The sequence below is a fragment of the Callionymus lyra genome, chromosome 2 (assembly GCF_982586985.1).
Source record: "Callionymus lyra chromosome 2, fCalLyr1.hap1.1, whole genome shotgun sequence".
In the NCBI taxonomy this organism is placed as follows: Eukaryota; Metazoa; Chordata; class Actinopteri; order Syngnathiformes; family Callionymidae; genus Callionymus; species Callionymus lyra.
Window position 1 is genome coordinate 45377207 of NC_141819.1, and position 26702 is coordinate 45403908.

Below are 26702 nucleotides of genomic sequence, written 5' to 3' on the forward strand. Positions count from 1 at the left end.
AAGGGTTGGGATTATTCTTTTGGGAAAGACACACCAAACAAAAATCCAAATACGATACTGCTCTTCTGTCACTGTTGTATTGAAGCCCTCACATGGGAAATTGTTCAGAAAAAAATAAAACAAGTGTATATAAAATTGTTAGCTTGTTTGGCACTTACACCGGCAATGTGTGTCAGTGTGGAGTCACTGGCAATTGCACAAGATTAGCATCGACATGCATTTATGTCTGTAACCCCCCCCAAAAAACTGATTCCTCTTAAAATTCTCACATCTTTTAGTCGACATGTCGTGCAATAAGTGAGATTAAAATTTTGGTTGATCTATCACCTTAATAAGTCAGGAGAGTCCTTACATGGCAGTTGTGTTTGAAACAACTGCACCAGCAAAGACTTGTCAACTCTTTGGTTGCTAAGAAGTTTTATTTGTGACAAAGAGAAAAGACAATATTGAAAACAAAGCAAGAGATAATAGGAGCCACTATGGTTGACCTCGCTGTGCATCTCACCATTTTATTCCCTCAGGCTGGAGCAGCTCATCACCTTGTCTTGTTCCCTACATCAGCTCAGTGCACACAGATGCAAGCATGGTATCTGTGGCGGAAATGGATATCATTTATTATCCCAACACTTCACTTCATCTTGTCCCTACGGTTCAGTGGGTGCACCGGCAAAGCACGTCTTCCAGCAGCAATGTCATACAATTACTTCTTAACTGCTCAAATAAATAGAGCCACCCACAGCATGACATCAAATCAAAACTGTCGCAGGTGATCAAGTCCAGTCATCAAGGATACTCGCTACCTGTCAGGACACAAGTGGAATAATGTGAGAGCCTGAGAGTAAACACTAACCCCCACCTTCTTTCTTAATAAAGCGAGGTACAGAGAGACGGTGTCCCCTAGCAGCTGGCTTCTTCTCGTGAAAAGATGGAGAGAGGTGGCAGCTGATGGAGTAATGACAGAAGGCAATCCATGTAGGGTCAACTCCTTCCAGTTGCCAGCGGAGGGAAAAACTGGCATCTTTCAAAAGGGTTTCAAACCCCAGACGCTCAGAGTGAAACTCTCTAAAATATATTTTGTATTTCACACCTGTCTTTAAAAACTTTTAAGTGTCCTACAGAGGAAGAGCAGACATAGGACAGTGCTGACTTAACAATGCCATCATCGCCAGACAGGCTTGGCTTCTCACTGCAGCGACACACAAGCATTTGTGACAGTGACAAATTAAATATGCCAGAATACTACTTTGGGAAACTTTGAGAAAACTGTGTCATGCCCCGGTGAACAGGAAAGAAAATACATTTTAGATTTTCAACAGTTATCTCAGACGCTTGTTCTGTATTAGCATAGACATTAAATATGAATGAAAAAAGTCAATGTCATTTTTCGAAGAAAAGAAATCAAGAAAATGTAATGACTGAAAAGTGTAGATTTTATATTGATAATGACAATGTATATCCAGTATGTAACTTTAACTCAACTAATTTATTTTTTGAAGTGGAAGTAGATTTATAATAAAAATATGTATTTTATTTGAAGAACCTCAAGGAATGATTGTGTTTTTGTATTTATTTTTTATAGGTAATGCAATAATACATCTCACTGTATTAATACTGTTTTTATTTGTGCAAATATTAATAGGTTTTTTTGTGTTGCATGCTGAGTATAGTATAGTATAGTTCTTGTGATTTATATAGATATACATATGTGTGTTTGTGTGTATGAACTTAAAAATAGTTTAGAAAAAGTAATGTAAACAGTTTTGGCAGGTATTAATCAATCATTTATTTTCTACAAGCTTGGTATCATCATGTGTAACCTGTCAGGTTATTCAGGCTCAGAGTGTAATTATAATCATATCTTTCACAGAAAAACAAATTGATCATGTGTTGTGTGTGCTGCACCTGGCATTGCAACCAATCGCTGTTGAAATCCATGCCAGGTATGAATCATGGTATGGCCATGCTGCTGTCACCACCGCTGCAGATCAATGATAATTACCCCCATGACACGAGTACGCTTATTACTGAACAGGATCAGAGTAGGGGGACCTGACTGCATTGCCTTAGGGCCAAATCGATAGTCCAAGAATAATGGTTCTCTGGTGCCCGAGATTTTAAATTTGCACTAAACAAGTTATTACAGCAACATGCGTGACAGCTTAGGTCATGATACAGACCCAAACTCTGTTTCTCCTGGAGGCTTCTCTCTTATATGGCTCTGGACGGCTCCCACATGCCTCACTACTCAATCTTGTTCTGCGCAGTTGTGTGCAGGCGAGACATGCGCCTCTGGCCCTGATATGTGTTAACCAGAATTGAGTGATTTGGGAGAGCATGCTGCTGCTGCTGTTGCTGCTGATGCTGCATGCTGTGCGTCTGAGTGTGAGCAAAAGGCCTGAACGTGACCTAATGATTGGCATTCAGCATGAAGATCAAACACAACTCGGGCAAGTGTGTAAACACACTGTCACCCGCACAAACAAAATAAGCATGTCACTGAGTTTATGCAATTCTGATCCGTCTATGGCAGCCCTCATCTTCTTTTCTCTTTGATTTCTACCGTTTCCCTCCTCCAGATCCCATGGTTTTTTTTCTTCCCGTCTCCTTTTTTAATCCGGTCACACCTGTAATCAGGCTCTGCGACAGGAAACTTCACAGAATCAATTAGTCTTTGCCTCATCCTGGTGCCAAGACGATTCTTCTCGACTTGAGCCGCAAACTCCTTCTATCAGGAGTCATTCTGCCTTCCTAACACCCAGACTTCTCTCTCGTGAGCCCGGATAGGTTTGACTCTAAGCCTCTAAAACGTTGACAACCCAAAGCGCATTTTTCTCAGTGAGCACTCACCACCTGCCTTACAGCGGCCCATCCTCCGACACCCCACCACCGTCCCTGCTTAAAACAGAATAATTGTTTATCCAGGTTGGTAATATTGATGGTGCTTCTTGGGTTACCGTGTCAATGAAATAAATAATGCTCTTTTTTTAATCAGACCTTTCACTTGAGCCAAGTGCATAAGCTAAGGGTGCTAAATCCATCTAGCGTTTCTAGCAGCAGTGGAGGCTGAACAAACAGAACATTGAGGGGTCATATTTAATCCACCACCAGAGCCTTTTGTCTTCAGCTTAAAGACTAAGGAGGATTTGCAGCAGCCTGAAGTCTCTTGTTAAAAGACTGTTTTCCACTTAACCTGCAATTTACCTGTCACTTAAACCTACTTCAGGGTTCATCCACAACTCCAAGATTTATTTCTTTGCTGTTCCTCTGCTCAGTGGCATGTTCACTCAAGCTAGTGCAGGTAGACAGATGCTGTGTTGAGAGGAACACCTAGAAACATTTGTGCATGTTGCATGTGCATGTTGCTGGTGTCACTCGCGTTAATATCAGTCAAACAGAAGGAAGGCAGAAGGAGTAGGATTTGATTGTTAAAATTTTACAGGATGGGCTACAGTGAGCAGTGCTCACGGTCGAATGATGATGATGGGACAGGGTACTGATACCGAAGGTTGTGGAATGTTCATCATTAGATACACAAACTTCATTCACAATTATTCACATTCATATAGATGTATTTAGTACTATGCTAGCTAGTAAACCAGCAATCATTTGGTTCTCTGGGTCATACCTTTTCTTCCGTTATTAATGGTACTAGATAAGTATTTTGTGCTGTAAGATTCCTGATCAATGGAAGCATGACACCTTTTTTCCAACACCTCTCCAAACACTGTGATAGTGTAACCTTCTTTAACTTTCTCAAAGTGATGAATTTCCACAAAAACTAGTCAAGAGAGTCAATAAAAGTGCCACCATCACTCTGCTGAGTGACCATAACCCTCCTCCTAAATCTTGGGCCTTCGAGGTCCAGAGCAGCTGTAAAACAGCCAACCATTCATTTGCCGCCTGAAGCAAAGACGAGTAATGATGCTGATGCTGTGACTTTATCGCTCACTTGCTAACTGACAAAGCTTGGTGGGCCAATTATGTCCTCTTTTTTTTTAAATGTGCAGATGCTCAGCTAAAAAGTGACAAAGCTTTACTTAGTCCTTCATTTATGTCCTTTAAACTCTACTCAACTATCCTGCTACTAATGTATTAGCCTGTGTCTTGGAAATGGAGAGTTTATCACAGGGTGCTACATTTAAATACTCTTCTTAAGACAGGCTACAACTTTGAATTAAATAACCTCAGAAATCACAGCATTCTGTTACTTTCTTGTGTGTACACAAAATGTGTTTTCCAATAACATATCTGTCCACCCATCAGATATGGTCTGACTGATATCCTGTGGCAAATTCCTAATTAAAAGTGATTACTGAGATGTTGGCAATCACTTAACAAACTCATTTAGTTATGCGTCAGTTCTTGGTGCATATCCAGACAGCTAAGAGGCATCAGCTGGTTTCAGACCATCACATTTAGGACACCAGTGAAAACATGTCAACGAAAGTGACTAAGGACGCACAGACTTTAAATAGAGTTCCCTGGCATTTCATCTACCATATCCCATTTTAGTCAGACCAGTGCAGTCACTCAGAGGCCTGTCTTTATACGAGAGGCGCAGGGGAGTTAAGTGGGGCAGTACAGTCACAGATAGGCTATTCCAGCTCACTCGGAATCAATTTGAGGAGTGTATAAAAACGGATTGGAGCCACATAGATCCAAACATCGTCTTTGTGGGCTATGAAGGTTGCCTCAAGCATTCTCTAGAACAGGAGTGGGTCACACTGTCCGCACATATATCACTGCTGTGAAATTACTCGGTAAATAGTGAGGAGAGGTGGAGAGCCCCGAGGCTGCACGAGGCCTAGCCCTCTTTAGGAGTGGATAATTGTCTCTTTTCCTCCTTGATAATGAATTTCTTGCATCTGCTGTGTAATGCATCATCGAAGAGTGTAAGCATAAGAAAGAGGAATGAAAAATGACAGTACTTTTAGATCTATGACTAACTTAGGACTCCTAAATACCTTGAGCACAAGAATTGTCAGCCAGCGCCTGTGCTATTCAGGTACCGAATAGGACCACCTCAACATTGACGAAATGAGAGAGCACGAAGAGAATAAGGCAAGAAATAAAGGATCACAATGTAGCAATTCAAATGTGTTGTATAATTCAGCCTAGTTAGATTTTCATAAGCAGATGAGATATTCGTGCTGTTGTTTTCAGACACCAGTGACTTAAATTTGATTGGGATAATACAAACAGGACAAAGGTATTGTTTTTAACACAGCCTAGTCAGGACTATTCTAGGGAATTAGAAGATGCTGCTTAGACGAACTTCGGAAACACAGAGCAGGAGAGAAACAACTTTGGGGTCAAAGACGTCTCAACCTTGTTATTCACCTCACGTATGTATTGTTCTAAACACTTTATGAACCAAAAAACACACAGCCTTCACTGTCAGAAGTGTGTTATTGAAGATGTGCTACCAGAGTTGTGAGAGTTTAATTCAGCTGATCCAATGTAACACATGACCACTCAAAGCAAAGACAACAACTTCCTGCTGAACATATTGCCCAACATCCGCCACTGACCCACCGACAGGGCTACTGTGGAGTGCACATCAGTTAAGACCTTACAGTATTGGTAGCTGCACTGACTACTACAGGTAAACCCTGCAGAGGAAAGTGAGGACAGTGAGAAGGATCATTGGGGCACCACTCCCCTTTCTGAGGGACATTTACACCACCCACCTCATCTGCAAAGCCATCACAACTGTCTGCGATGCAAGTCACCCACGCACTCACACAACCTATTCAGCCTCTTGCCCTCTGGTAGGAGATATCAAGATCTGAATTACTGCAACACCAGACTACCAAACAGCTTTATCCACCAGGAACTGTAATATTGGTTGATTTTGTATAGAGGAATAATTAATCATTACATTTTTTATTTTCACTGCAATAGCCAGAGCTCAAGAATCTGTCACTGAAAAAACTGTCTGTTTCAAAGAAAAGTAAATCAACTGACCATGTTGACCTAGACAAAATAATTTGCAAACATTTTGAATTTGACCATATAAATTTGCATTTATATTAAATTACAGCAATCAATTACATTTAATACGATTCTTATTAAGTTATACTTTAATATGGAGAGCAACAAAAAACATCGGTAACCAGATTCTAGTGGAGGGAGTAATTACGACGGCGTAAACCGTATATTCTGTTAACGGATGCTTCTCTCTAGTGGTTGAAAACAGTACTGATAACCTTGAGTTTATGTATCCGAGAATATTGACTCGTTTGAACATAAAGAGCTGAAAATAAAATATACATTTTTTAAAGTACCAGTCGTTCATATTTTGTTTAGTTCCATCTCTCAAACTCTTGCTTTAAACCAAGCTTGCAAGTTTGCAGGGAGCATTAAGCTAAATTACGCATAATAAATCATGAATATTCAGTTGTTTGTTTTTTCAATGAGAAGTAAATTGTTAAATGTTAGCTTTGTCTTGCACGTGTCAAATATGTCACCCCATTACACTGTATATTTTGAAGATTGGAATATAAAATGTGTAAAACGCCAGTTAAATAACATGCCTTCAATTTTTAACAATATAGTGAGATATTTCGTGAAGAAAATAGAACATATTATTAATACATTACCAGTAATGGGTACACATCACCCCTACATGTCACAAAAAAGGAGAACATTATTCATTATAAGCTTGTCTGTCTCAGTCTAAAGGTTTCATTACTCATATTTACCTTGCTGATTCATGTCATGTTGTTGTCTTGTAAATGCATCATATGTAATGACAATCAATAACCTCGGATTATAATTCAAGTAACACTTGTGAAATTCCTTTAGTAGACAATGGCTTGCGTTCCAAAGTAAAAATAATTTTTCAAACCTTTAATGTAAGCTAGATGTTTGAATAGACCTCCCTATCATAGCTTGCTTTTTTATTGAAAACAATTCTTAGTATGAGACAAAATGGCATGGAATATAATGTTGTTGTTTAGATCAAGATGATTATTTGTCACTCAAGTGTCAGGCATGTCATGATATGTCATGCTCTTTATAGAAACACCCCACTCTATATCTTTCGCACATATGTACACACAAAAATGTGCACCCAAACACACACTTATGCATGCACACCAAAACATAAACATTTCTGAAAATGGGATCTTGGTGATATTTCGTTTTTCCTTCCGGATCAATAAATCGCATCACCACAGTTTTTCAGGTGTGGTTAAAAAAGTTTCAGGTAAAATAACAGTAAAAGTTAAAAAAAAAAGTATTGTTCACTTAGTTATTATAAAGTATCCTTAATTGGTTCTCACATAGCTTCACTCTTGTGTTGCATAGGTTTCTGCTACCCTCCTCTGCTTTGTGCAGTGCCTGCATTTAAGCATTTGCCTTCAGCACCTTTGCCCAGAAAGAAAATCCCAGATTGTCATCATGCTTAATTATTGCATGTATCTTCTTCCTTGAGCTCAGGAAAACCAGACAACTGTGGCAGGGCATCAAGACCATCACTGATTACAGTCAGTCCGTTGAGCAGTCCATCCCTCCTCATCTCAGTAGCAGTGACTTCATGAACTTTTTTAATGAAAAAATTGTAACTATCACAGGAAAGATTTAAGACCTCCTAGATTCTTCTAATACAACCGGTGCAGCCTCACCGGACACAGACACTACGACTGTTACATATTTTGACTCCTTTTTACCAGTGAGTCCTCGACAGCTGTCCCGGGTTGTTTCCTCCTCAAAGTACACAACATGTCTTCTCGATCCTATTCCCACATGGCTACTTAAAGAACTGTTCCCCTTACTTAGCAATTTCATACTTGACATTAACTTGTCAATGACATCAGGCCTCAGATTTTTAAAGTTGCAGTAATTAAACCTCTGCTTAACAAACCCATTCTTGATCCAGAGGTTCTCACTTACTATAGCCTTATCTCTAATCTTGTCTTCATTTCAAAAATTCTGAAGAAAGTGGTAACAAGTCAGCTCTGTGATTATCTCCATGACAATGATCAATTTGAGGTGTTTCAGTCTGGTTTTAGGGAACACCACAGCACAGAGACCGCCCTTGTAAAAGTTAGTAACGACCTGCTGATGGCCTCTGATCAGGGCCATGTTTCAGTTCTTGTTCTTCTAGATCTCAGTGCTGCATTTGACACTGTCGACCACCAAATCATTCTACAGAGGCTAGAAATCCATATAGGCATACGTGGAACTGTTCTAAACTGGTTTTAATCTTACCTGTCTGGTAGAACGCTGTATGTACATGTCAACCACCTCTCATCGACACACACTAAGGTCAGCTATGCTGTAGCCCCCATCCTTCCTCCCAGCCGGTTGCAGCAGGAGGCTGTCAACAATGAGTCTGGTTCTGCTCGAGGTTTCTGCCTTCTAAAGGGAAGTTTTCTTCGCCAACGTCACACTGTGCTTTACTCATTATTGAGTTGCTGGGATCTGTTTTTATTTCTCCAATATAGTCTTACTTCACCTGTAAAGTGTCTTGAGATTACTTTGTTATGCATGGACGCTGTGATTACAGGACAGTAGATGACTTTCACAACCTGAAACAAGATTACCTAAGACTAGGTTTAGATGTACAATCAGACCACCAGAAAGATTCACAGACTTTGTGTTAAAACAGAGAAAGCAGAGGGTTGGTTTATTTATGGTTCCAGTCATTTGTGGTGACAAATAATTTTGAAAAAGTGTTTTTCACAGTTCAGGCATGCTTCAAGCAGAGAAAGAATTGTGTTTTATAAAATATGTTTACATTTCAAGAATATGTACAAAAGTTTAATGAGGATGTCAATATAATTGTCAAATTTGGCACGTTGAAAGACGTGTGTGGGGAAGTAAAAAAAAAAAAAAAGATGCCAAATATTGTGTGGAGGATTTTGCTGAAAGGGAGGATGTAGAATATATTGCCGCCGATTGGCGGATTAATATGAAGCCACATGTAGGTGGACTAGGAAGGTTTAGATGAGGTCACGTATGAAGGCTGCATGGCTCAGACACGGAAAAAAACACGAACGAAGTTCATGAACAAACATGGTGTGCTTCTTATTCATCAACGCTTGAACAAAGAGGTAACAAACATCTCTTAGTTTATACAGAACCTTTTTTAATTTTGTAAAGAAAGATGTCAACAATGCTACTTTAACATTGCTAATGCTGCCATTTCCAATTGTATTGCTTTGAAATTGAATTTGCAGTGTCCCCACATTCATTATATACAATTTATTTTTATTATTTTGAGGTTTACTTGTGTGTATAATCTAATCCATCTATATACTGTGTGTATATATATATATATATATATATATAAAAGAATACACATCAGTTTGTTTAAACGTGTGTAGTTTTGAAGGATGGCAGCAGGTAAGGTTGGTTCTCGGTAAGGTGCAGCTCGGCTGTGAACGGGAGAGCCGCTAACGACTGTCATGCGCATTACGATTCTGACGTCTCTTCATGTTTCAACAGGCGCTGAAGAGCTGTCTCCTTTCCCCGTGTGTTAAGAGCAAAGACTTTGGTGGAGTATGATGAATGTTTATATTGAAATTGTACATAAGTAAGTTATTTATATTTTTAGAGCACTTTTCCAGACCAGGGTCACAAAGCGCTTATACAATCAAAACAATACCCAATAAAATATTAAAAGATTAAGACACACAAGACGAACACAGGAGTCTCAGAGAATCAAGGAAAAGCCTGCACGAATAAAAATGTCTTCAGATGTTTCTTGAAGGAGTCAGTAGACTCCATCAAGCGCAGAGGGAGAGGGAATACTGTCCGAAGCTTAGGAGCAACAGCCTGGAAGGATTTCTCTCCTCTAGTCCTGAACCGTGTGTGAGGAACTACATGTATCAGTAGATTCTGATCCACAGACCTCAGATATAAATAAAGGTGCTGAGCTGGGTGGGTGAAAGATTTCTTTTCTTCATGTAATGTTTACATTTTTTGATTTGAAACAATACTTGAAGCGGGGAGGGAAATCAATAAAATCAAACTTATTCATTGTAAAAAAAATATTACACATTAGAATGACTTCGTATAATATGCAGATACGTTGTGAAAAAAGAAGCACTACGATGTGAAGACAAACCCATGAATTAGGACCGGCTCTGTTCAAGCTGAGATGTTGACAGTTGTGAGTTCTGGGAACGCATTGCATTGGACTTAGCACGTCTGCGAGCAAGTCTTGACTTGGAAGGGGGAGAAAGCCTCATGGAGGAGACCGCAACCGCAACATCTTCTTTCTGCTCATCATGCTGTGATAGCTGCCGGTTAAATGCGATGGCTTCTGCTGCAAACTGGCTCAGATCTTTGGTGCTGCTGTTACTGAAACACAGAGTTAAAATTTACTTGCTGAAGTTAAAACTTTAATTTAAATGTAACACAAACACATTGTAAGAAACAGGTTTGACATTAACAATGACCAACAAGCTGTTGTTAACAAGCCATGTGGTGCTTTAACATACAGAATGAGAAGATAGTGAGGAAGTGAATGTTTGTTGTTCTCTATAGTCTCGGTAGGGACAAGTTTCCAAATAATAGTCAATAATGTGACACTTACCGCTGTAGAACATGAGGAGTTGGAAGACCTCTTTCTGGAGCATTCTGTTGCATAGAGAAGATTAAGTACATAAATATAATTTATGTAAAGGTGAGAGTAACAGTACTCACCCCCTGTACCCATGGGTGCTTAAGGACCTGAGCAGCACTATGCCGCAAAGTAGCATCTCTGACCAACAGTTTGGTAATGAGGTCTTTGGCTGCATCAGTGATGTGGGCCCAGTCCTTCTCTGGAAACTCATACTTGCCCTGCTGTATGCTCTCGAACAACTGGCTCTGAAGAAACACATTCAATAACAATAACAATAACATAAACAAGACAAGAACATAAGCATGTAAAGTAAGTAATTAAGTAATTTAAATGTATAGAGTGCTTTTCTAGACTAGGGTCACAAACCTTAAGTAATCAAAAAAAGTAAAATATATACTTAAAAGATCAAGATAACACCGAGAACAACACAGGAGTCCCAGAAAATCAGGGAAAAGCCTGCATGAATAAGAAAGTCTCAAGACGTTTCTTGAAGTAGTCAGTAGACTTCATCAAGCGCAAAGAGAGAGGAAGATCATTCCAAAGCTTAGGAGCAACAGTGCTGAACCGTCTAAGCCTGGCTTTTTGAGCAAATGCTCCACAATGGCATGTTTAAATGCACTGGGAAAACACCCCTGTGGAAAGAGGGAGAGGTTCACCATAATAGTAACCCAGGGCGAATTACATCAAACACTTTGACGAAGAGCCTACGAGGAAGGACATCGTCTGAGCAAGAGAAGGGTTTCATCTTGTTCACCAGTGCCAAAATATCACCCAGAGTTATAGCACTGTAGGAAGACCACGAGGTGGAGACAGGTTCAGTAACTGCAGGGGTTCAACAGAGATGAGATTTTCTGTTTGATCAATTTAATTTTGTCAATGAAAAATCTCATCAATGCATTGCTGACAGCTTCACAGAAGACAGGCATAATTTGAAGAGCAGGAGACACGAGAGAATTAATCGTGTCTAACAACACTTTGGGGTTTTTCTTATTAGCTGATACCAGTTTCCTGATGTAATCAGATCTGGCATTTTCCACCATCTCATTGTATGAAGACATCAGATCCATGAGTTGAAGTCTGTGCACCTCAAATTTAGTGAACTTCCAGAGACGCTCAGTCTTTCGACAAAGTCTCTTCAGACTCAGGAGATGTTCATTTGTCCAAGGGCACCCTTTTTTCTGAATTTTCAAGTTCAATTCAACAGGTAACACTTGATCCAGTATTTCAACATAATGAGAAGTGAAACAGTGAATCAAACTATCCATGTTAAGGCAGTCAAGAAGTAAGCAAACAAAGCAGAAAAACAGTCTGTAGTATCGGCTTAGATTACACGCCTCTGAGATCTCACTTTCAAGGGCTTAGGTTCAGGGATGAAGTCCGGGTTAAACAAGACAAGAGAATGATCACTGAGATGGACATTACTTACAGATACATGATGAGTTGGTTCAGAAACATGTCGTACAAAATTAAAGGCTTCTGTTAAAGTTAAAAGTTCTTTAGTAGAGCAGGATGTTACGTCATCAACATGAAGATTGTAGTCTCCAAGAATAAGAACAAATTCCATTTGAATAATGGAAGATAGGAAGTCACTAAGTCTTCAAGAACACTGCTGCAGTACCACTCATACGGTAAATTGACACACAATAGAAATCATTCATAGAAAAGGATGTATTTGTAATGGAGCGAACATTCAAAAGTCCCACGTTCAGCACCGATGACGTCACTGATGAAACCAAGTCATCGGCGTCATCAGCGGTCCATGATGCTTGAGACATATCTTCAGTGATATGAGCATAATAACAGGACATGTAGTCGTTAAAACAATGTTTTTGGCAAATAAAGCTGGAGCTCATGTTCGTACCAGCCGCTCAAAGGCTCACCGGAAGTGAAAGTGAATTGTGTCCATTTGATGCTCTTTAATATTGGCTTACAGTAAACAACAGTTACATTTTCAATAAAAGGCAGGTTACAAAAACAAACAAAAATAACGCTTAGTGTAGTAACAAGGGCATCATTTAACAAATTGAATTACTTTAAATTAATTTTTAGTTTTTGGCAAATATTGCTGGAGCTCACATTCGAAGCAGCTGCTCAAAGGCTTACCGGAAGCGGAATGAAAAGGATACTAATAATAAATAAATATAATGTAAAGCAGATAAAGATGTACCTGGCAGGTTCTACATGTCTCTCCACGGTCCCAGCCACAGTTAATGCCACAGTGTCCTGTGAAAGGAGGGCTGCCACTCAGCAAGATGTAGAGAATGACCCCCAGACTCCACAGGTCACAGCGCTTATCATAGAAGGAAGCCTTGTCTGTGAAGACTTCCACTACCTCTGGGGCCATGTACTCTGCTGACCCACACTGCAAGTTACACAACAGTGGGAAACACAGATTTCAGCTTAAAAAATAATTAATGTGCAGGAGATCTTTTGTACATAATAAATCAATAACTAAATGAAAATAATTTTAGTATAAACGTTTAACACAATGTTTCTGTTTCAAGAAAAGATTTCATGTTATTTTTAATAACTTTTTGGGTAGCATTGTACTCTCGCTGGCATTTCTTTTGTTTTTGCAAAAAAAACAAAAAAGAAATTGAAAATTTTTAAGTCAAATACAGGTTAAGTGTTTTCACCGGCGTGGTGAGTTGAGGTGTTGTTATTGGAGTACAGGCGCTGCTGAGTTTCACTCCACTTCCCAGGTCAAAATCACAAATCTTAACTGGCGACACCTAAGATGAAATATAACAGTTTGTTTGAAACTTGATTTGAAAAATCTTCCAGTCTTTCCAATTCACTCACTAGGTCTGTGAATTCACAGAGGATGTTCTCCAGCTTTAAGTCTCTGTGGGCAATACCTTCATGACAAAATACAAACTGAATCTCACATGCTTTAGAATTATTTGGTTTTGTATTACCTTTCTTATGCAAAAAGTGAAGAGCTTCTGCAATGTCCTTCACCACTTTACTGGCCTCCAACTCATCAAAGTGCTGTCGGTTCTGGATGTGAGTCAAAATAGATCCTGAAAAAACAAGAACAAAAGTCACTCAAAAGTGGTGCAGACAAAGAGGGAAAGATTTCTGCCTACCGCCACGTAATTTTTCGAAGACCAAATAAAAGCAGGAGTTGTCTTCAAAGAAATCGACCAATTCCAAAATATTCCTGTGAAGAGGGATAGTCCAACTGAATTTCCTCCTTTCAACAAACTTTTCTCAAAATAAGATGGTATTAACTCACTTATTGCCTTGACACTGGTAAAGTGTCTCCACTTCCTGAAATACTCGACTGCGGCTGTGTCCTGCACTCTTTTCTATGATCTAAGGAGGAAGACAACACAACCATCAATAAACATCATATCATATAACATGATGAAATGATTCCTGCTATGATTTAGTAAGATAACCTTGAGAATATAACAATGGCCTCATACATGAAATGTTAGCAGAACAAATGTGTGTCAAATGTGAGTGTAGGGATTCATCAAAATTATTTTAGCTCTCATCTTTTCGTAGCTACCAACAGAACCTGAAAATGCTCCTTAAGCAACATATTGAAAGTACTTTTCATCTCTTCTCAGCTGTTTTCAGCGTTTTTATAAGTTCGCAGAACTTCCAAACAAGTGTAAACCTGTCCTTATGCTAATGAGCAAAGTTGCTAGTGTCATTGTAGTGTCAGTGTAATTTATAAACTGTTATGTGTGCGTGTACAAGGAGGTTGGATTTTTTATTGATTTGGTGATATTACAACATGCCGACGGCTCATCTCTGATGTCGCTCAGTTTTGCGGAAAACCAATGCAAGTCCCGTGAAACTGAGCGTTATAAGTGATAATTTTCTCCGCTAATGTCGTCACAGAAGCGCGATAGAAACGAAAAGGGAAATATCGCATCGTTTTCCTTATCTAAACTCCTTGACCTCCTCTAAAGTACTCGCAGCTGCACATGTGAAGCTGATGAAGAACTGATGGTTCCATGCACACGGTTCAGGACCAGAGGAGAGAAATCCTTCCAGGCTGTTGCTCCTAAGCTTTCGAACGATTTTGCTCTCTTATTGCGCTTGATGGAGTCTACTGACTCCTTCAAGAAACATCTTAAGACATTTTTATTTGTGCAGGCTTTTCCTTGATTTTCTGGAACTGCTGTGTTGTTCTCAATATTATCTTGTCTTTTAAAGTATATATTTTATTTAGTATTGTTTTGATTGTTTAAGCGATTTGTGACCCTGCTTGAAAAGCGCTATATAAATACAAATTACTTACTTACTTACATGTCTGCGTGTGCACTCTTTTTTTTTTAAAGTGAAAGAAAAAAAATATTGCATTAATATCGGTATCGCAATTCAAGACACCAATATCAAATATCACACTTATTTCCAATATAGTGCAGCCCTACTACCTACCCTACCATCACTCTACCCTCCACTTGCACTACCTGTGCCTTAACTTTGTTTTTTTTTATGTCCTGTTTATTAGTTGATTTATTAAGTATTTAAGCATTGTTGATTATTCATTTCGTTTGGTGAATATTTATTTTTATTTATTTATTTTCTTGAATGTCTTATTTAATGTTCTTTAATATGTCTACTTCATGTTTTGCATCGTGGGTCTGAGAGGACCACAATTTCATCTATGGCATGCTGTATGTCTTGCATACATGTATATTTGACAATAAAATAACTTGAACTTGATTATTTAAGAAATACGCAAATGACTTTGAAACATATACAGTAGATATGAACATGACAAACAATTAAAAAGTCCACATAGTTAGTTAAATTAGTTGGCAATTATCAGGTTTACAATCCAGCTCATGTTCCAGCTTTTTCAAGAATTTTATTAATTTATTTGGTCAGCTAATTCCCTAATTCGCCACTAGGGGGACGTTGGCGCCCGTCTCACTCTGCTTTAATACTCTAACACCCATTTCAACTGTTATTTTACTGAAATTGGCTACTAGGTCTTTAGGGGACAAAAGCAATGACAGTCCTAAATCTTCACGACTTGTTATTCCCCCACTCTCAAGGTAGCTCAGGATTGGCCTTCTCAGCAATCTGCAGGTTGTTCTCACTTCGACATTGGGCTCTACTCCTAACTCCTCCCACACGCCAATCACCTCGGTGAGTGACAAATCAAAAGCTTTTTTTCACTCTCTGTCAGTAACGCTTCCTGCTAACTTTCCATGAGGACTTAATTTGTTGACATTTTAATATTATTTCGGAGTTTAGCGTTGAGGTTCACATTATTTGCGATTTTACATTTTACATTAGTGAACAGCCATAGTAGTGTCTTATTTCTGTATCAACAGCCCAATGTTCATCACTTTCACATGTGGAAATGATAAACATGTGTGTGTGCATCTTACTTCTGATTTTTTACATGAAACACATTTCCTTGGGTAAGGTCTTGCTGGAATTTTTGTGATTTGTTTTGAATTGCTCATTATCTTGTAGTTAGGTATTGACTGAGACAAGAAAAATGTATTGTCAGGTTCTGTAAAGCATCGGGTTTGGCTTAACTTTTTGGGGAAAAAACACATCCTTCTTTGGTTTACATTGTCCGGCAAGTAAGCAAAAAATAATAATCTGCCGTCAGGTGCGCACATCAACTTCTCTCGTTCTTTTTCTCCGACCTGCTGTGCATGCGCCAACAACTTAAAAAAGAAATTGTTCTGGAACTAAAAATAATAAAGAGACAGTAACTAATTAAAAACATAGACAATACACTCATTTAGTGATGTGTCCGACTGTGTCGAGGCTTCGAAGCGTGTGTCGAGTAATCCAGGAAATTTTTCATGAAACGTGTATCGAGGCGTGTGTTGGTTACGTAGGTGGTGACGTAGGGATGACGTTCGAGGCCTCGCGAACCGGACCGTCACGTGACTGGTTCGAGCAGCGCTGCTTGAACCGGCTCGTCACGTGACCGGCTCGTGAAGCGCTGAGTGAACCAGCTCGTCACGTGACCGGTTCGGTAATCGCTCGGGAACTTCAAAAGCTGGTGAAATAATAATAAAATAAAAAAAAGTCTGAAGCAAAGCACTGTTGCTTTTTTGGAATAAAATATAATAGGTTATTCAGAAAACAAGTTTGTCAAGCACATTTTTTTTTTTTTATCACAATCATTTGCGCACAAAATATGCAATGCTCCGAATTGTCCACATGATGGCATGGTCGTGCAAATGAAGCCTCATGAGGCTTTGCTCCAAAGATGAACTACTCGGCTGCGAGGCTTCAGTGCTTCATGAGGCTTCATCTCGCCATCACTACACTCATTAATGAAATATTAATAAAGCTATTCCCAGTGCACTAAATTTGATAGGTTGACAGGATGCATCCACAACTATTTTTATGGTGACTGTTTTCTTTTCATGGATGGGAATTTATGCCAATTACTTATACCATGAACTTCTCTCACCATACCAGTTATTGGCAATAATCCTCATACACACATCTTTACAATCAGATCCGAGCTTTCCGCGGGGTTCATGGATCTGCTATAAGTTCATAGTGGCCTTTTATGTGCAAATCTGCATTAAGATTTACTAACATTTAATAAACGACATCAAGGGAATGATGTGTAGTGTGGTGTAAGGTATACATTTTAATTTCAGGAATATAATAAATCACAGTTATTTATTTTTGGATCATTAGTCTTACCTTTACAGCAAATTCCTCTCCATTCTGAAGCCTGACACACCCTTGGACCTTAGCATAAGACCCCGAACCAAGTACCTCATCTGTCAGCTTATAGAGATCTACATTTAAACATATTGAGTATGAACTTCAAGAATCATCATTTAATTATAAATAGGTCAATTAACATAATTATTTTACCATCAAAAGTACCCGTGGAGCCATCAGTGGCTCTGTTTTTTTTCTTTTTCTTTCTTTTCACCGCATCTGGGATGTTAACTGGATGGGTTTTCTCAACTTCTGAAACAAAACATAAAAATGTTAAAAGAATGGAATCATGTAGTATATTGTGTTAAATTAGTCATAACTGTACCTGTAGGGACGAGCAGGAGTAACTGCTGTCCATCTAATATGAGATCGTTGTTGTGCATTTTCACACAGCTCTGGCCCACATCTAATGAGCAACCCTGTAAACCACAGGTGTCAAACTGGTCCAGAAAAGGGCCGAGATGGTGCAGGTTTTGGATCCAACCAGTCAAGCACATATAGTTCAACCACTCAGGTGTCTGAAGACAGTAATCAGTTAATAGTTAGTCAGGTGCTGCTTGCTTAAGAAGACAACTGATTGGTTCAACTACGCTTGACTGTTTGGAACAAAAACCTGCACCCTCTCTGCCATTTTCTGGACCAGTTTGACACCCTTGCTGTAAACAAAGGGAGGTCACATTGGGGAAGGGTGAAATTAGAAATACTTCAGGAAAATCCATGAAAATGATGAACCTTAAATACCACAAGAAAAGTACACAACGAACAAAGAAACAAAAAAGGGTCTCATACCATTACAAATAAACGTCTGTTAATGTAAGTAAAGGACAGTTTTAATGAGAAGTCACCTCATAATAATTTAACTTTCTGCATGAACATTTAGTCATGATTATGAGTGATTGCATGAAGGTTTGGGCTTCTGTCATCATTCTGCCTCACCATATCTGTAAACTAAAAGCAAAGACTTGCCAGTCCTGAACTTGCCATAGGCTTCTCTTTTTATAGAAACTTTGTTCTGTTATTTTTTTTTTTTAATTATCGTCTGTATTGCCGTGTTCTAATTGGAAAAACCTACTTTGTGCGCGAGTTTCCTTCGATAGCCCAATAACTTATTTTCTACTTGACAGTTTGATTCTGAATGGTCCAGGATTTACAAAACAGACCAAAAAGCTGCCTTCCTCTTCACTGGTGCTGCCTGGCTGATTTAACTGCGATGATGATTATTGGTGCATGTCAACCTTTAGATCTTGTTCGGGTTCATATTTTTGGCAGGCCAGAGAGTGACTAATATCAGTGTCTTGTTTTTGAGTAGTTATAAATCCTCAAAAATGTCACATTTTGTCAGGTTAAATATGTGCCTAAGACTCACTGCGGTCAAGTTAGACACCATCCAGCTGCACCTAAAAAAACTTTTTAAGGTGTTACAGTAGAAACCTTAAGTCAACAAACAAAAGCCCCAAGAGAAAGGATCCACAACACAATCACTCAAAAATATACAACCTTGACCAAAAAGAAGCAAATACATACCTCAAACACATTTGTTTTCGGACCGCTGGTTCACCTTGACCCAGAGACAACACAATGGTTATTAGATTGTATGAAGACATCTGTTCATGATTTGACACTCCTGCAGTGAGACAACAAGAGTATGCAGAAGACTGTAAATGAAAACATTTGTTCTGCTAATCTGTCATGATTTCCCTTTTGTTCTCTTGTTTATTTACTAAATACTGCATTTTCAGTTGTTGAAATTATGAATGTCACTGGCGTTTTATTTGCCAATAGAACTTAAAAAACACATTTATTATATTAATAATCATCAGTGGGTCTGGATCTATAGGTGAGCAAAGTTTTCGCATTTTTCACGTGGAGACATGGATATATTTCCCAGTGTATTGATTTAACTTATAATATGGCATACAATATTTAATTTCACAATTAAAAAAGCATTAATAGTTGACAAAAATCTGACCTCATTTTCACATTCAGCAGTTGAAACTATAAGTGTGCAACATTTGTTTTTATTGGAAGGAAAACTCTAATGAAAGTTATTTTTCTTCGATCTTTGATTACATCAAGTACCATCGCTACTGCATCTTACTTAAAATATATATATTTTTTTAAATCTTAAGAGACTGGCCTTATGTTTCACTGTCTATTGTTGTAGCCTGATAACCCAAGTGAGTTGAAACGTTACACAACTACCATGTTATAGAACGACAGTTACAAGTTATAAAAGGTACATAAATAATAAATATGGAAATACGGTTACGTATAGTAATAGCAAAATGTCGGAAGCTAAAAGCTAGCGCAGAATAGCAAGCCATCTGCTAGTGTTGTTAATCATCTAAATGAAATAGGAATACATTATAACATTGGTAGAAATGTTTCCTAGTTAGGATAAGAATTCATTTCAAACCTAATTTCTGTCTCCGAGCTGGCCTAACCCTCTTTGTCGGATTCTCCGGTGTAAGCATAGACATATATACTTAGACGACGCATCGACTGCTGCCGCCCACAAGAGCACTAATGTGTAAACAGGGCGGCCATCTTGGTACAGTGCTTCTCGCTCATACAGTGCTTTACGTCTATAGAGGAATGCTGTGTTTACATTATAAAAGTGATCACAAATCTCTCATTTGTCAAGTTTTTTCACGGGGTTTGTATTTTAAACCTCAGACCAGATAGACAGAAATTATTAGAACGAATATCTCACTACATTTTTAAAATATCAAGCACCCTGTATCATAGCCACATGTATGACGATTTGAACGGACCAAACCGTTTGAAAATCGGCCCAGAATACAGCGAATAATTGTATTTTGAGATTGAGACTTACCTCTTTCCCTGTAGTTCTTAATGCGCCGCTGCCTCTGATGGCACTGTACCAAGATGGCCGTGTAGTCACATTTTCTGTCCCCCCCATTTCCTACGAGATGACGTCACACGCTGCATACGCGAACGTTTCTTTAAAATATTTTTTTATGCGTTAAAGAAATGTCAACGGAACGTTTACACGATACTTTTTGACGTTTACATGATACTTTTAAAGTATCATGTAAATGTTCCGTTGAATTAAAAAAAAATGACCACACATAAAACCTTTATATTAACAAAAAGACGATCTTCGTCAATCTAACCACTTTCCGTCTTTCCTTTCCTGGTCTGACGATACGTATGACTTTGACGCCAACGGAAGTGCCCGCGCTACATGTGACGAAGCCGCTGATTGGCTGAAGCTGTTTTACTAATAATAACGCACAACTGTACAATGCAATACAAATATTTGAGTTCCAAAATAATTCGCTTTTCAAATAACAAAAATGTTTGAATTTCCCCTTTCTATAACTCATTCTACCTTACTGTAGTTCAGATCATAAACACCTCATTAATTATTTAGATTTAATTTCGATTTGACTCTGTGGTCTGAATTACGGTAGCATCTCAGGGGACAATACTGGCCCCTCTTCACCATCTATACTTCCGCTACAACTCTAAGCTGAGTCTTGTCCGGAAGTCTGCTGACGACATTGCCATTTTTGGATGCATTAGGGACAACAGTGAGGAAGAGTACAAGAGCTGAAGCGCTGGACGAAGGCGGTTTCTTTTCCTCATGCCCTATACTCTCCCCACTGCACTTGTCCTGTCTTATCTAACATTTCTTTTTAAATCTAAATCAACTATGGATCTGGTCAGCTGGTTTATCAATGCAATGGATACAATTATTTCAACTTAAAAAGGTTGAGCCCACATGTCCTAAGGAAACGCACATGGCTGGATACATGATGAATGACTGGGGTAAGTGGGAGATCTTGTGTCTGTAGGTTCTTTCCATGGAGGACATGGAAGACATCTACCTATTTGGATTTATGATAACTGGATTTCTGCTCATTGGAGCTGGTGGATATCTGGTGGATTGCGAAGTTTGACAAGTGATTGGAATCTCGAATGCCATACAGCATCGTGTGGATGTGACTCTGACTGAAGTGCTGACGGAAACTGGACACCATTCTCGCTCAGAGTGATCGGCTGGCTGCCGTTCATTACCCCGTCTGCTAATCAGGTACCATCTTGGAGACAATGGCCAGCTCGGCTTGAGGCAAAATTCGGCCCCCCTCCCACAGAATCTAAATTCCTCTCTGGACCAGCTTTCAAGGCGGCGTACAACCTGCAGGCTGGAGACTGGTACATTTTGGGAGAAATGGGAGACATGTGACTACAATTCCCCACCTACGCGTTACAGTCTTCTCCTCCCGCCCCCCGGCTAGTTGGATTTGCTGAGCGCGCTGACCATAGCTGCGTCCAAGGACTGTGGACTGGGTCCCCCCACCTCTCATATGTGTATCTGTCCAAGTCTGTGCTTCTGTGTTTCAGAGATGTTATTTTTTATCCCTGCACTGCGCCCCATTCAGTAGCAGAACTGTTTTTTTCACCTGTCCCTACCTTCCTCATGTGACCAAGTGCAAGTCAAGTTTGGCGCTGAATATAAATGGAACCACTTGCAGCTGAACACCTCAAAGACCAAGGAGTTGGTCTTGGACTTTTGGAAAGCCACTTCCAGTGTCCATCCGAGGTGACGTGGTGGATATAGTTGACAACTATATTTACCTCGCTGTGTGGCTGGACAGTAAACCTGGCTGGTCCTGCAACACAGACCATATGTATAAGAAAGTTCAGAGCAGACTGTACTTTCTGAGGAGACTCCGATCATTTAACATCTGCAGGAAGCCTGCATCCTGTTTTAGGCTGTGGTGTGTTGGGGTGGGAATGTGTCCAAGAGGTGTGTCAACAGGTTAGACAGGTTGATCAGAAGGGTTGGCATGAAGCTGGACTCCCTGGTGACAGTTGCAGAGAGGAGATCTCTGGAGAAGTTACTGTCCATCATGGATGATGACAGTCATCATCTGAACACTGTCATCAGTGAGCAGAGAAGCAGATGGAGTGCACGAATGCTCCTACCCAGATGCAACACTAATAGACTGAATGATTCATTATTCCTTGTGGTTTTAGATTTTATAATTTTGAGTTTGGGGGCAGGAGTGGAGTGAAGAGATGTATTCCATGTTAATCTTTTTAATGCAATGCTCACGCATTTACAAAATGAGAATATTTCAAAATAAAAGCAAGAGAATTGCAATTAAAGACAAAAAGACAAAAAGACAAAAAGACAATATAATTTAAAATTCTGTCATAGAACAAAAAAAGCCTTACAAATTAAAGAAATGTTTACTCAGGTAGAAACAGTAAACTATCTGATTTGAAAGAAGAACGGGATCAAATGTGCACAAAATTAATTAAATTGATTGATTCAATATCCCAAGGATAAATTTTGGAAGCAGGTCTTAAAATGAAAAAGAATAAGTCTATTGGTACAGATGGTCTTACTATTTAGAGACATATTTATTTTATACATACAAATTTATTTTCTTAATTTTATTCTTAAAATATAGATTTGAAATAGAAAAAGCAATTAATTCAGTTGATACTTTCTAATCTGCTTCCAGATTATTCTTAATAAGAAAACATGTGAAATTTTAATGAGTCATAATATTATTATAACAACTATTTGGAAGATCTTATTGTGGTGAACAGGGAAAACAAACATTTATAAATTGAAATGAATTAGTTTTTGGGTTTCATATTTCTCGAGAGATTAGTTTAAAAGTTTGGGGGTAATGCTTTTCTGTAAAGGTGTGACTTAAGTGTCCAAAATGTAGTTAATATTACATATACTTTTCAAAATAAGCCTGGAAGTAGGCAGATTTATTATGAAATACAATGCAGTTACATTCACAGGATATATGTTGGACTACGAGTAAAAGATACAATTATGCATAGAATTGGAATGACCCTTAAGATAGCGGCAGGGATTCGTACAAGGAAAGGTGCTTAGGGCACTAGGCGGGGGCACACAGGCAAAATCTGCGATTTATGTCCCCCTGCTCACTCACTCACAAATTAAGATCACAGCACCAGTGAGACAGAATGAGTAAAAGCATGCATTTCAATGAATCCCAATAGTACAACAGGATTTTTCACGCAGTGTCATCAATACCGTCTTTGGGGTACTGGTTGTTTAAACAAAGCGCATAATGATAATGCTTACTTGGACGAAAGTTATTTATAAATCACATCAAATGTACAGTTATTGTAATTGTATTATTGTAGAATGGAAGAAAACTCAAAGCACTTTTATCAGAAAACATATATATTAAATAAAACCTAACCACAGTTACAACATATACCTTTTTCCTATCTACAACAGCCAATAAAAGATTTAAAAATATTGTCCTGGTCGTCATTGGTCCAAGACGTCCAAGAAAACCCCTATAGTGGTGGTTCCACAGGGCTCAGGGCATTATTAGTGGCATATTTTCTCAGTCATCTCTTTCTGTAAAATAAGAAAAGCAAATTATAAAGTACAATTTTTAGTCATATTGACATTAATATATATAACATATATTATCCTACTAACCAGTGGCTCCAATTCAGAGTGATCAATGAGGTTGAATTCAGAAATGAAAAAATAGTAGTGCTTGTAGCAGGTGTTGATGTGAGCTTCAGCGCCCATGCTGCAGATACTGTCAAAGTGATGTATGTAAACATGTACAAACACCCTGAAGAGGCGGCTCAGTATCTTTTTGCAGACCTGCCGGAAATTCTTTGGGAAGGGAACACCTTTAGTGTAAAATAAAGAATAATGTTACTTAATCTTTAAAAAAAAGATGTATGAGATCAATTCATTCTCTCTTTTATGATTACATTTCTTTTGAAAACTCACACAAAATACTTTTAGTAAAAATATGAATGAAAGAAGATTATTAAAATTAAAACAATTAAAAAAAAGGTTTTTTTTTTAAGACACCATCTTTGATAATGTCAATACGAGCACAGGTCACACACCTACTCTGGTGGGAAAGATGTTCTCATTATTGATTAGTGACTCAATCCAGTCCATCATCAGATTCATGTATATGAGAGCAGGTAACTTGGTGGGCTTCTTGTAGTCATGTCCATCCTGCCACCTGTACTCGTACCTTAAACCGCCAGACATGATGGGGCAGGTCCGCTCGGTGCAGTACTCACTCACTGTGCCGTAGATCAGGTTGATTCTATTGAAGAAATCCACCACATGCACGGCCATCCAGTCATTAATTTTCTCACATTCAGGCAGCTGAACCACCTTCCTCAGGTCTACGCCAGACTTAAGTGAGGCCTGGGCCTTCTTATGGAGTTCAAAGCGCTGAGTGCCGGGTTCAAAACGTTTACGAGGCCTAAATGTTTTGTCTTTGCTAAACACTTGGCCAAGACACAACGCCATTGACTTCACAGAGTTGAGGGCTCCAGAGTTAAATCCAGTGAAGGAATTTGTTGTCAGATGATTTGATTTATCTCTGCAAGGAAGCAACAATTTCCATCAGCAAACTGGAGTTCAAGACAAAGGTTGACAAAATGTTAAACTTTCAAAGGTTGCTCAAATGTTTCAGGAAACAGTGGTGGTCCAATGTCAAAGAAAAGGTATAATTTTAACAATATTGATTACATGAATTTAAAATTAACAAACTAAACAAAATTAAACTCGTAATTTATAAAACATTCACGGTATACAGTAAATGTTTATTGCCTGCTCTAAGGCAGAATCAGGGGCAGGATACATCATATTCAGACCTATTCTTAATGTCTTGCACCTGGAACAAATTTACTTGAGTTGATCTTAATATTATGTGTCCTAAAACAAAGTCAAGAAGGTGTGAAATAAAAAAATAATTTTGTCTCAAACAGCCCCTCATAGGTTTCAGTTATGTAACAAAGTATATGAGACATTTGATAGGAACAGCTGCTGGACAGTGTGGATTTTTAAAAACTGTCTTTAATATGTTAACTCATCAGGTACAAGACTTTTGGAATACAGAGATAAAGAATGCTGTGCAGAAACAATACAACTTAAGAAGTCTTAAAAATGTGGTACTAAAAGTCACATGAGCATCCTCTGAAGGCTGATTGTATCTTTGTATCATCATATCATATATTATTATTAATTAATAATGTTTTTTAATTGTAATCTAATGATTAAAAGATAAATGTTAATGTATCTGCTCATTCTGTTGATGTCAATTGAAATGATAAATCAGTTGGAGAAACTCATCACCTTCCAGAGGATTTTACATTTGGTTGCCTCCTCATGTTTAAATCTGCAGGCTTCAACATGTTGTACTTCCACATTTTTGTCTATTTACATCACTTGACTTTTCCTATGATCATTACTATGTAACATGAATGCCAAATATGCAAGTTTATATTTTTTCACGTTTGTCAGCAAAGCTGCAAGTGCTTCAGAGAAGATTTAAAGACACTGTCGTCAACTCTTTTTATGAAAATCCGTAAATGATCCCACAAATAACAAAAAATTCTCTGAGGGGAGCTGTGGGCTCCAATGCTTTGTTTAACCCTAACACTAACTTCTCTCCTTTTTGCAAGTTGTAACAGCTCAAGGATGTGGGCAGGTCTGATCATGCACTGAGGTGAACACAAGTTTCCATCAAACTTATTGACAACCTGACTGAACTAACTAAATATTTTTCGTCTATTCCTGTCAGTAAAAGCAACAACTGTGAGCTTGTATAAACCCAAAAATAAGGAAAAGATGTCTCCATTGTACCTGGTCGGAATTTGAGGATCTGTGGACTCTCCAGAGTGCGTCGGCACACTATAAACTCCCTGTGGGGGAACAACCCGAGCTAGTCATTCCCTATCTCGCCTCAGTCCTGTTTCACCAGCTGACAACAGAGACAGACTTCTCCATGCACAGCATTCACAACAAAGGGACGACAGAAAAGTTGTTTGACTTCTCTTCCCATGGATGATGTCATATCCTGGCTTTGTCTAGCTATGTGGGTGGGTGTACTGGGGCGGCCTATGAAGTGAAAGAGAAGAAGGGTTGGATATACAATCCTCCCATTTTTTTTTTATTCTGTTGCAGAGACAGCCCTTGCGTTAGAAATGGATGGCCCTTCTGGATAGATGATGGGAAAACAAACCCGCCTCTATGGCTCCATATAGAAACAGTTGGAACAGAAATGAATGTATTTCTTTTTACCTTTTTTGGTTTGACATCGACATAATCACCTAATACCTAATTTGAATGATATCATTCAAATAATTTTAAAGACATACAGTATATATGTATGACCTATGGAATAAATCCCTATTAATATGACCCTTACGATGCTGACCCAAGTGAAATTCTACAAAGAGTAGATGAATACAACTTACTTATTCATAGCACAAAAGGGGGCCTCTATTTAACACAAAAATAAATACATTTATTTGAAAACTATTTATGAACACTCTTATGTTTTCCTTTTATTTTGGTTTGACTTTGATCACTTCCCTTTTCTTCCTTTCTGTTACAATGGTCACATTGATGGATGGCACACGACTATGTTGTAAGTAG

At 38.6% G+C, this 26702-nt stretch overlaps 2 protein-coding genes across 12 annotated transcripts; both read right to left on the reverse strand.

Annotated features, from left to right (window-relative positions):
* Positions 1 to 9008: 9008 nt before the first annotated feature.
* On the reverse strand, positions 9009 to 20385 carry mknk1 (MAPK interacting serine/threonine kinase 1). 11 transcript variants are annotated; one of them, XM_087785486.1, is made up of 14 exons: positions 20088 to 20385; positions 18776 to 18809; positions 17577 to 17670; positions 17405 to 17503; positions 17228 to 17325; positions 13815 to 13894; positions 13666 to 13739; positions 13495 to 13599; positions 13379 to 13434; positions 13213 to 13308; positions 12744 to 12938; positions 10657 to 10821; positions 10547 to 10590; positions 9009 to 10311 (listed from the first exon to the last, which is right to left on the reverse strand). In XM_087785486.1, the coding sequence occupies exons 3-14, from the start codon at positions 17632 to 17634 to the stop codon at positions 10083 to 10085; spliced, it is 1299 nt and encodes a 432-aa protein (XP_087641612.1). In that variant the 5' UTR covers positions 17635 to 17670; positions 18776 to 18809; positions 20088 to 20385; the 3' UTR covers positions 9009 to 10082. The 11 variants fall into 11 exon arrangements, with proteins under 11 accessions (XP_087641612.1, XP_087641611.1, XP_087641613.1 ...); XM_087785485.1 differs by having other exon boundaries at positions 18776 to 18875; XM_087785487.1 differs by lacking the exon at positions 20088 to 20385 and adding an exon at positions 19668 to 19761 and having other exon boundaries at positions 17405 to 17500.
* Positions 20386 to 22455: 2070 nt separating this feature from the next.
* On the reverse strand, positions 22456 to 26106 carry mob3c (MOB kinase activator 3C). The gene is made up of 4 exons (XM_087785488.1): positions 25908 to 26106; positions 24152 to 24642; positions 23724 to 23926; positions 22456 to 23639 (listed from the first exon to the last, which is right to left on the reverse strand). Exons 2-4 carry the CDS (start codon positions 24567 to 24569, stop codon positions 23610 to 23612), a joined length of 651 nt encoding a protein of 216 aa, XP_087641614.1. The 5' UTR covers positions 24570 to 24642; positions 25908 to 26106; the 3' UTR covers positions 22456 to 23609.
* Positions 26107 to 26702: the final 596 nt, after the last annotated feature.

Excerpts from the sequence above, each read along its gene's own strand:
- mknk1 (XM_087785480.1), bottom strand. The coding sequence starts at position 17,748 with ATGTGCTTGACTGGTTGGATCCAAAACCTGCACCATCTCGGCCCTTTT. Across the intron at positions 12,939-13,212 it reads CACCTCAACTCACCACGCCG|TGTGGGTCAGCAGAGTACAT; the intron begins GTGAAAACACTT and ends TGTAACTTGCAG. Across the intron at positions 10,591-10,656 it reads AGCACCCATGGGTACAGGGG|AATGCTCCAGAAAGAGGTCT; the intron begins GTGAGTACTGTT and ends TCTATGCAACAG.
- mob3c (XM_087785488.1), bottom strand. The coding sequence starts at position 24,569 with ATGGCGTTGTGTCTTGGCCAAGTGTTTAGCAAAGACAAAACATTTAGG. Across the intron at positions 23,927-24,151 it reads CATCTTTCCCACCAGAGTAG|GTGTTCCCTTCCCAAAGAAT; the intron begins GTGTGTGACCTG and ends TTTACACTAAAG. Across the intron at positions 23,640-23,723 it reads ACTCTGAATTGGAGCCACTG|AAAGAGATGACTGAGAAAAT; the intron begins GTTAGTAGGATA and ends CTTATTTTACAG.